Raw genomic sequence first — 11,132 nt, 5'->3', positions numbered from 1 at the left:
GGTGAGCGTTGCTTTCAGAGCTTCTACACTTTGGTGTTTATTTGCACAGGCCCTTGCTTGAAATTGACCACAAACATAATCCATTGGATTTAGATCAAGCGAGTAGGGTGGCCACTCTTTTGAGCTTATGAATCCGGGTAAACTGTCTTTACACCACTGCTGCACTCTGCGGGCTCTGTGAGATGGGGCAGAGTCCTGTTGGAATATCCACGGCTTGTTGCCAAAATGTCGTTGACCCCAAGGAAGAAGTACGGCTTCAAGAATATCTGTTTTGTATATTTCTTGATTAATTTTAACGCCTTTTTCTATGAACACAAGAGGAGTTTTGCATGTGGAGCAAATACCCTCCCCCCCCAAACCATAACTGATTCCGGGTTTTGGCGGTGAGGAATAACTGCGGCCGCTCCAGGACGAGTAGAAGAATAAGTTCTGTCATTTTGGTGATTAGGGGCCTGTTCAATGGAAAAAAGTTTTTCATCTGAAAAAACAATATTTTCCCATTTTTCAGCAGCGGCACGCTGTTTGATAACACGACATCTAGCTGAAAAGGCGATTTTTTTTTATCTTTATCTTCAAGGAGCTGTGCTTTACGCAGCTTGTACTTGTACGCTCTCAAATTGAGGTCAATAGCGACAATACGTTGCACCGTCGAACGACTTACACCCAGCTCCCGAGCCTTTTTCCGCACTTTGGTCCGTGGATTACGGTCAAGCCGTTTCTTGACAATGTTCCGGAGCCTGGGAGTCCTAACAACCTCTTTCTTCCTCTTCCTGGACGGTCTGCGGCATGCCCGAGCTCATTGTACCGCTTAATAGTCTTGGAAACTAATTGACGACTGACACTTAGCGACCTAACTATCTCACACTGTCGTTTTCCGGTGTCGTATAAGGAAAAAGAAGTTACCAATTTGAAATCGTTACTAATAGTACATTGTGTCTTAAGGGCGGTAAACAAGGAATTACGAACGAGAGTCTATTAGAAGCCCGAAGTCGAAGACTGAGGGCTTTAATGAGTCGATATTCGTAATTCTAGTACCGCCCGTGCGACATACAATGTTTTTCATTACATTTGCGAGTAAAATTGTATATTTGTAAAAGAAAAACTAATATTTTTTCAAAAATTGCCGATACCGCTGACTACGCTCTTGGCAGCGCCATCCTCCGCGCCGCCCCACCCCACGCAGCATGTGCGCGACGTGCGCGCGCCGCGCTCCTGCACGCCAAGCAGTATCACACTCATTTACCGACCTTGGGCTTCATGACAAGCACATTAAGGTCGAGGGTTTTATTTGGGGGGCAAGGTAGCCTGCATGTTACGACACTGTTTACGAGCAAGTGTGATGAAAAATATGTAAAAACACGACACAGAAACAAATGAATTCATAACGCGTTCTATTTTCAAAATGTTTACTTTTTAATTTTGTCAACGTATTTTTGGGCCACGGTGTACTTAATATCAGTGGGATAAATTGCGATATTGGTTCAGGCCGGTATATTTCATAGCTAAGCAAAGCTTCAAAGAACCAACGTACCTATTTATGTAAAACGCGTTCGGGTGCCCTGCTGCGTGGTCCTTGAGTTTGTTGCCACTTGTTTCTTAATAAATACGAGTACAAGTATATGTATTTATACTACAACAGGTATCAACAAGACACAACAGGTAACAAGTTTCCATGTTTTACAAATCATTGGATTGAATCAGGCGTTACTTTGTGAAGGTCCGTTCATATCCATGAGCTTAAAATCAATTACATTTCTACTCCGCGACCACATGTGAAAGACTACTACGTCTTTGCGACACCTAAAGTTCTAAATTTAAATTCACTATTTATTTGTCCCTAATCTAATGATCTTCTCGTCCTCCTTTTTAGGGTTCCGTAGCCAAAATGGCAAAAACGGAACCCTTATAGTTTCGCTATGTCTGTCTGTCTGTCTGTCCGTCCGCGGCTTTGCACAGGGACTATCAATGCTAGAAAGCTGTAATTTTGCACTAATATATATGCCGACAAAATGGTACAATAAAAAAATAAAAATAATTTTTTTTAGACAACCTCCCATAGACGTAGTTAGGGTGATTTTTTTTTCTCATCCAATCTTGTAGTGTGGTGTATCGTTGGATAGGTCTTTTAAAACCATTACGGGTTTGCTAAAACTATTTTTCGATTCAGTGATTTGTTTGCAAAATATTCAACTTTAAAGTGCAAATTTTCATTAAAATCGAGCGCTCCCCCCCCCCCTCTAAAATCTAAGCCGGATGGTGGGAAGATTTTAAAAAATTCAGGATGGTAGTGTATATCAAACTTACAAGGAAAACTATAACGGTTAAGTTTTCTTGAGAATTATTAGTAGTTTAAGAGTAAATAGCAGCCTTAGGTATAAAATATAACCAAACTTGGAATATTCCGTACAAAATACTAAATCCTTAGAAAAATATTTCTTAATTTTTTCGTAATGGCTACGGAACCCTATTTTGGGCGTGTCCGACACGCTCTTGGCCGGTTTTTATACATGGTGTTATGAATCCTGTACGATAATTAAACCCTACCAATTCGAAATAAAGTTTTCTTGAACCCAATTTCCATATGAAACTTAAGTTTTTTTCCACTTAAAATATTTTTTCCAAAGAGTATCTTATTAGGAATAAGTATCTAGTCCTAATGTGTTATCATACAAGATTTTTTTACAGCATGTATTAAAACACCATGCATTTATTTATTTTTTTCTTTATTTTTGCACAACCAAGGGTTTACCTACTTACCTCCATACATAACATACGTACCTATGCACAATGATGCAAATACTTGTGATGTATAGATATCATTTAATAATATTGTAAATCTGTTTAAAAAATATATACCTCGTTGAGGTTCTTGCCGGATTCTTCTCAACAGAGGTTTTTCCGAACCGGTGCTTGTTATAGCCTAAATTGAATAAAGATATTTTGACTTTTGACTTTAATGAATCGTCAAAAGCAAAGCCTGAACTTGAGCTTGGAATGTGAGTGAAAATAAGAGGTGATTTTCTAGTGATTAAAAAAACATTTCAAAATTAAATACAAATTTTATTGACATTTACACAATAATAGATGGTAATCTATCAGCATAATAATATGTATCTGGCAAAATGGAACATAATCTTTACTAAGAACATGCCTTATCATTAAAGAGTTGGTAAATATATAGAAATAAAGGTAAGGCACATCACTTTATCACAGAACATAGCCGCTACTAATATGTATTCTTTAAAAAAATAAAAAATATTTAGGTATAAAATTTTCTACATACACTCGTATTAATTAAGCATTTATAATTATCATAAATACTCAGTAGGTATAAATCTACTTACTAAATACGCCAGGCCTAATTCATGTACCATCTACCTGTTCGATTAAATACGTATATATATTATCTTTTTTTATAATAACATTGTTTTTATTAATTCTGTTTTCAAATTAAAAACAGGCATTATGTAATTGTAATCATCAAGCAGATCGACAGAGCAAAATATCGCAATGAGGGCTACCGTTTTTTGTCTCACTAGATGGCGCACTGTTGCGTGAGGTTTTTGAGTATGGTTTTCAATAGTAGATTATTGTCGTGGCCTGGAAGTAGGCAATTGCTGGCTGAGTATATTAAACGGACGAGCTTGCGAGTCCGTTTAAGTAATACGAAGCTAGCAATTGCTATTCCAGCCGAGACTAATATAAAGCTTTTCTCAAAAATGGTGAATAATTCTGAAATAGAATACACTTTTTTTCAAAATATATTATAACATTTAATTTTATTCTAATATCCCGCCTTTTTGTCATTAAAAATAAACTGCAGGTGTATTTTGCCACCGAAAACACCACAAGCTGTTTCAGACCCAATTGAAAAAGTCCGGAGTTCTAATAAAATATCTGATACCGTCCATTAGACTTGGCTGTATACGACTTGTGTCCATGGCCTTTTTAACTTTTTTTAAAAATTGTGACTGATTGCAGGCGCGCTAATTCATTATTGTCGAGCTAGCGCGCCTGCAATCTTTTCAACTTTTTAATTTTTCGCTGACCATAAACTATGCACTTCACCTTCCGATATGTAAAGAATAATGTCAACTTAAACGGTCATTTTTGAGAAAAGTCTGTTATTACGGGCGTGAAAACAATGTTTTGATTAAAATCATATTTAATACACCTTAAAACCATACCATAAAATATCGAGCAGTGTTGCATAGTCCCCGTTTTGTTCGAAAAAAAAGGGTGGACAAAGTTTTCCGAAAGACAAAACTGTCTCAAAACACAGACATTCATTACCCCGGAACGCATATTTGCCATAATTAATTTCAGATATTGCAAAATATTCACAAAAGTATTCTAATTATAAATAAACCCGCGTAGCTCACCCAAAAACTATGAGATTTGACATTTCGGAGACCTCACGCTACACTAGCGCCTCTAGTGGCGAATTCATACGCGATAGCCCTCATTGAATATTGCATCACAAATACATTTGTATAATAGTCATGCATTTACACAAAAAGACAGAATGTGCGTGTTTTTTACAAGCTTTTATTTTAAGGTTGAATAAAATGTTCATTACATAAAGCGAGATTCAAAGCAAAAAAAGTAATATTATTGCTACGTACTGGCAGACTCATGGCAGCTACGCTAACTATCAGTCTATAAGAACACACGGGAATATCCTTATTTATGTAACGTATTTCTTAGATGAGTAGCTCCAAATGAACAAAGAAACAAATGAACTTGCGGAGATCCCATCAAGTCAATAACATGAGTAAATCATCATTTCATTATCCTTACTACCTATATTGCTCTGTTGTCAACATACCGACAAACCCAAACACATTATTGCTTTTTCAAATTGACTAGCCGCGTATTCTGAAATATTAACTCATTGAAATAATAATACAACAGCTTGATTATACTTTCAGCATAATTTTCATAAATTATAGCTTACAATGTACATTTAATGCTATGCTCCAAGTGACTATAGTAATGACCCACATTAAGGCAGTCGTTAAAAAATACACGGTATTTTACCGCTTTTTATGATTTAACTTTAATGTCACTGACAAAATGGCCACTAATAAGGCTTCTTTCGGCTGTGTTGTTTACAAGCAAAATTGAACCCTTTTCAAATGCTGCTAAGAACAATTTTATGAGAAATTTACCGGTGTAACATTCTAAGAAACGGAAAATGTCGGAATAGTCGCTCTACAGCATGTTAAGTTAATAACGACTAATCTTTATTCTTGAATCTTCAATAATTTACAGTTCTGCAACGTAGGTTATCAAATTTCACGAACTCATTGCCATAAAAGACAGAAATAGGAAAGTGTTAAATGTCTTAGTCTCAGAGCATTGATTTATTCTTAACATATCACAAAATATGGTATTTTTATTAAATTATTTTAAACTACAATTTTTAACGCTGATACACAGCTGAGATTACATTTGATGATACATATATTTATGTAGATGAAAGGAAGAGTTAAGTGGTAATCGTTCAACTTAAGGAGAAGAATTGTTTGCTGGGCATCTTTTGGCGCAGCTTTTTGAGGAACTCCCGTGCTTGTTTGTCGCCTTGTCGCGACTCTAAAGCCTTGATTGCATCTCCATCTAAGAAAAAAAAAATATGTTGAATAAATTTAAATAATCAAAAACCCGACTGCCTTAATAAATACTAAAAAGAAGAAAACAAGTCTACTGGGCTAGAACTCTGTTAAGTAACTAACTTAAGTTCAGCAGTCGGGACCCACCCATTAGGTACTAAGAATTTTGAGCTCGTCACGATTTGAATGGGAAATCGTACCTAAATTGAAGATTTTTTGAAATTAAATTTAAGAACATGCATCAGTATTATGATATCGCCTTGGCACACGAAATGAATTAAAAAAACAGAGCTTTGATTTGACTTGTGTTAATGCAGTACTTTTATTACGTGGAACGTCTTATTTCGGTCAGTCGAAAGGGGTATTCACGTCAAAAATTTACGGTATACTTGAACATGCTTTTTTCATTTGCACTACATACGAATAAAACAGTTATATTATAAACCTCGTGTTTGAAAACTTTAAACAAGTTCCTAAGTGGGCCACTTACCTATACTACTCGGCCTCATTAGAAAGAGATGTTGCTGCGGCAGACTACTTATCGGTGCCGGTGTCTCCGGAACATCACTAAAGCTTAGATACGCTTCGCCTACAAACGCGTTATTCATGCTGAACATATCTTTATCCTTAATTATAAATTGGATCAGTCCATCGGGCGTCCGGCGTTGCTCGCTGGTCAAGGGGCTAAAAAGAAAAGGATGATTTACTCAAGGGTAAATTTTCAATGTTTTGTATGCATAGGATGTACAGTCGAATCATTTGATTCCTGACCGACAGTAGAATGTTCTCACATTAAACGTCATAATTAATTCCCTTGTCAAGCAAGGCAATGTCACTATGACTTTCCACGAAAATGTTCCACAGTGGTTCGATAGTACATCAATAGTAGATAGTAATAGTAGGTACATCGCTGGCGATCAAAATCAAATGACAGACTTCGCATACAAAAACTGTTAAAACCGGAAACGTTAGACAATACGGCCTCAGGGTGGAGAAACCGTTGTGTTACGATGTCATATTGACATTTCATACATCTGCCAAAGAAATCATAAAGTAATTGACAGGGAGCGTAACTTTGGTGCCGATGAAAGACGTATAACGTCAAGCTAAATACAGAGTGTTTTTAGAAGCCAGTTTTAAAAAGCCAGACCTCTTTAGTTTACTGCTATAATCAATGTCAGATAGAACGTAGTCAATTTTCATGGATGGTTTTGGGATTTGGAATTGCCAGAAGTTTTACGCAAAGAACTATTTTTAAAGTCATTGCCTTAAAAACTATAGATTTACATGAGGAAAGGTTTTGACCTTCAACAATATTTTGCTCCAGGTTCGGTTATGAGGACTATGACCAACACCAATTTGTAACTGGCGGGAGATTTGAGAGTTATATTGCCCTGAGTGTACGTGTAAAATTTATTAATGTAAATAAAAACGAAGATGCGATATTATGTTGCCATCTTAAGCGTCCTGCATACTTTGTCATTCAACGAAACATTTGTTGTGTAGTTTCATTTACTCGAGGAAAAATATTTTTTTACAATTAGTTTACACAGTAAAATGTTTATTCACATCGTATTTTAAATTTAAATCACCTAAATTATTAAGAATCATGCAGTGTTGTAATTTTGTTTTAAAAACATCCTATATGACATAATGACGTCACCCGCACCAAAGTTACGCTCCCTGGTAATAGTGGTAATTGATTATGAAAAAAAATCCAACCCTGAGGCCGTATTGTCCAACGCGCGGACGCTTGCTATCGCATTCTCTATTTCTTTCTATCGAACGGTGTAAGATGGTGACAGAAAGAGATGGTGAAAGGGATGGCAAGAGCCCCCGCGTTATACAATAAGGGTTCTGGTATGCGATTCGGTTTTCTCGACTTTACGTGCTAGATTAAAAAGCTTTTTCAATGCGAGTTTTTTATATTGTTGTACTGTTTCATTTAATGTGCATTTTTTTAATATCTTTAGAGGCATAAATACTCACATCTGGAACATTTCGTCGTACAGAGGGAAAAGGTTTTTGCTGTGTGTCTGTGTTTTAGGCTTGAGCACGTTCGCGAACGCATCCTCGGGGAGAAAAGCAACGCGCACGTAAGAGTCGCAGAGTCCTGGAAAAAATACCTGCATATTGTATTGTTCTAAACTACATAGTTAATCAAACAACTGACGACCGGATGGCCAAGTGGTTAGATAACCAGACTACGAAGCTTGAGGTTCGATTCCCGGCCGGGGCAGATATTTGTATGAATAATACGAATGCTTGTTCTCGGGTCTTGGATGTTTAATATGTATTTAAGTATGTCTGTATATAGTACAAGCTTTGCCTAGTTTGGGACTAGGTAAAATGGTGTCAAGTGTCCCATGATATTTATTTATTTACTAGCTGTTGCCCGCGACTCCGTCGTGTAGAAGTACCTATAAAAAATAGTTTACGTCCTATTCTCAGACCTACCGAATATACACAAAAATATCATAAAAATCGGTTAAGCCGTTTCGGGGGAGATTGGTCACAAACATTGTGACACGAGAAATTTATATAAAAGTCTGAATAAATATTATTATTATTATTAGTGTAAAAACTTTTTTCACTACATCTATAACAAGTATAATCGAGAAGTTATTGGTAGATCATAGACAGTTGCGTCTTAAGTAGGTAATAATATTTCTCTTCGATTTACGACGAGCCGAAGCGCTTTTTTTCTTATCCGACTGCACTAGGAAGGTTACGTTTTTGTAGTTTGCCTTTGCTAAATAACAATGATATGATAACCTTTGTAAATTGTTTGGACGTATTCTGTTCAAACGACTTCTTAGGGTTAAAGTGTGGAACATTGCTGCCTATAATTAGGATTTTGTGCTAAAGAATATTTCAAAATGTTAAATATCTTCAATGCTAAGCCGAATTCGACCTGACTTGATACTATATTTCTGTTTCTAATGCTCAGGAACGCGTCTTTTACGTATACAATACAATACAATGACTCTTTATTGTACATACACCACAAATAGTAAGCGATACAGGAAACGGCCTTATTGCTAAAAATAGGATCTCTTCCAGGCAACCTCATCAAATACCTGACGAATAACCCGTATTTTTTTTGCCATTACCATTGCAAATGTATTCACCGATACCACCGATACAGCTGTAAAGCTATATCGGCTACAAAAAGCTAAAAGAACTTACCATTAGAATCCGTAGCCACCAAGTTCCTGGCATTCAGAATCTCCAGTTTCAAATTGTCCTCATAGAATTGAGCTCTTACGGTCAATATACCCATCTTAGGCTCTGTAATAGCTTGTTGCTCCTGCCATCTTTCTAAGTGATACTGATGTATAAGTTCCCTGGTTTCCATGCCGTGTAGTTTTAATAAGTATTCGACCCTTTTTAAAGTCTCAGACGAGTAAATGTCTTTGTTGTCTTGGCGGAAGGATCGTACCATTATTTTCAGGCACTCGTGAAGATTTGAAAAGAAAGACGGAGGACGACGTTTCTGTAAGATTTTAGAAAATTTAATTTGATGTCATAATTGATATTCTTTGTGGTAAGACCTATTTGTTATTTAATCAGCGTAGAAAATATTAAGATCGAACTTTTTGAGCAGTGGTGTAACGCCATATAATTAATCATTATACATACAAAGACAAAGAAGTTTTCTTATTATGTTACTTGCTATAAAATCAGATTGCAGTTTAAGTTGTATTAATGAAAGACAAAAAATAATCGTTGTTAAGGAACATATTTATAGTAAGAAATTAAAGAAAAAAGCTTATTATAGAAAGCCCGTAACCATTTTGCAGAGTCAAACATGCATATTTTATAGATCTGTTTTATAGGTATTTGTAAGGATCAGTAGTGGGAATTGCCAAAAATAAACCATGAATAACATGCTATGATTCGTTATAATTAAATTAATATACATTTGGCCTAAACAAAAATGGCTAATTCAAAGAGTTTCTGTAATGCCTCCTTTAATCTTTGGCAGTCGCAAATGCTAACAATTAAGTATTTAAAACATAATCGTAGCTACAGTTTGCGAAAGTAGACCAGACAAACATTCATACTATTCAGTATGTACTAAAAGCAACATTCATATTGGAACAAAGAAACACATTTTCACAATAAGGCCACATTCATGTAGACTGGACATTCCTATTGGGGCAAGGAACAAGCCAACAAGTTAACATGTTTCGTAAAGAGGAAATTCTATACATTCAACACATGGAACATAATAGGTAGGTACATAAACAAGGTGCTTTCTATGAACTATGTTTACCGCATCTAAATTGGCAGCTGCCGATTTGTTCAGGCGCCTTGGGTTGATATACCGAGTTATCTTTACCTTTCGGTGCTAACAAAAAAAAACAATTTAGATAAATAATTTGACAGAAACAAACAAATGTCCAACTAAAACACTCTTAAATAATAACGGTGCAGTCTCACGTATTGCAATAGCGTGTCATAAATGCAATATTTACCCGGAACAGGGTGAAGTTGGTATGGGGGGAGATTTTGTTTTTCTCGAAATACCTACGCCTAATCAAGCGGATACGGGTGGCGATTTTCTCTTTCTACAATACAAAATTAATGTTGAGTTAGTGTTACGAATGACAGAAATATTAATTACAACAAGGATCTAATGAAAGCAACAAGAAACAATAACCATTGGCTATCTTTCATAAGATCCTCTATTAACAGTAAAATTAGTAAAAAAAATTAAGTCGAGTGATTTAGATAAAACTGTTAATAAAAACATCTATGCATATTTTACAAGTTGCGAAAATCATGTACTTCTAAAATAAAATGACGTACCTCTAAATTGGCCTGTATTAGCTCATACAAAACTTCGCCAAGCTGTTCCCATACAATGTCCAGTGTTCTAGAAAAGTTGTCGTTGTTTAAATGTTGGTACAATGTGTCTAGGTTAGCTTCTAAATAGCGCATAACGCGCTCCATGCTCGAACAATCTTGGTGAAGAAGCTCCGCGCCTTCCATTAGAAAACGAGTAATAGATGGCATCATCTGAAAATAACCAATTTTTTTTATTATTAAATTAACACTACGTAATCTCACATTTATTAAGTGTGTTTCACAAAGTTACTTTATGATAACCAAATATCAACTTGCCGTCCGATTTCAACTTGCACTAAATTTGGTGCCCAAGAACCAAATTAATAGAAAAATAGGTGATATTACCTTTTTAACCATTATTTCCAGAATTTCCACAATCTTGTTTTTTACGGTGTCTATGGCATTTGCCATAACACACTGCAAAGTGTCCTTGCATCTGAAATAAAAACGAAAATTCAATTATATTATTATACCTATACCGGTATTTGACTGCTTTATTTATTTGATAAATTTAAGCTTGAGGACGCATATTATCGAACAGAAATCAATTTTTAAACTACCTTTACTAATTATAGAGTTATAAAGGTTTGAAATTCAAGATATACTTGCATGTAACGGCACATGCACATGATGATGATGATATAGATTTTTCAAAAAATCACTATA

General features: G+C 35.7%; 1 protein-coding gene across 8 annotated transcripts in view; it reads right to left on the bottom strand.

Annotated features, from left to right (window-relative positions):
- Window positions 1-3,039: 3,039 nt before the first annotated feature.
- Window positions 3,040-11,132, bottom strand: part of stac (C2 and C2B_Munc13-like domain-containing protein staccato) — a 61,783-nt gene continuing 53,690 nt past the window's right edge. For 6 of the 8 annotated variants that reach the window (XM_074099359.1, XM_074099360.1, XM_074099363.1 and 3 more), the window contains 8 exons: window positions 10,812-10,902; window positions 10,428-10,637; window positions 10,094-10,186; window positions 9,892-9,966; window positions 8,802-9,108; window positions 7,602-7,725; window positions 6,103-6,296; window positions 3,040-5,619 (listed from right to left, as the gene is read on the bottom strand). In XM_074099359.1, coding sequence (XP_073955460.1) covers window positions 5,507-5,619; window positions 6,103-6,296; window positions 7,602-7,725; window positions 8,802-9,108; window positions 9,892-9,966; window positions 10,094-10,186; window positions 10,428-10,637; window positions 10,812-10,902 — 1,207 coding nt within the window. In that variant the 3' untranslated portion in view covers window positions 3,040-5,506. The remainder of the gene's footprint in view (window positions 5,620-6,102; window positions 6,297-7,601; window positions 7,726-8,801; window positions 9,109-9,891; window positions 9,967-10,093; window positions 10,187-10,427; window positions 10,638-10,811; window positions 10,903-11,132) is intronic. The other 2 variants (XM_074099361.1, XM_074099362.1) reach the window with 2 other exon arrangements.

The sequence above is a fragment of the Choristoneura fumiferana genome, chromosome 16 (genome assembly GCF_025370935.1).
Source record: "Choristoneura fumiferana chromosome 16, NRCan_CFum_1, whole genome shotgun sequence".
NCBI lineage: Eukaryota > Metazoa > Arthropoda > Insecta > Lepidoptera > Tortricidae > Choristoneura > Choristoneura fumiferana.
Note: the sequence above shows the minus strand (reverse complement) of the source record. Positions and strands in the feature narration are given on the sequence as shown.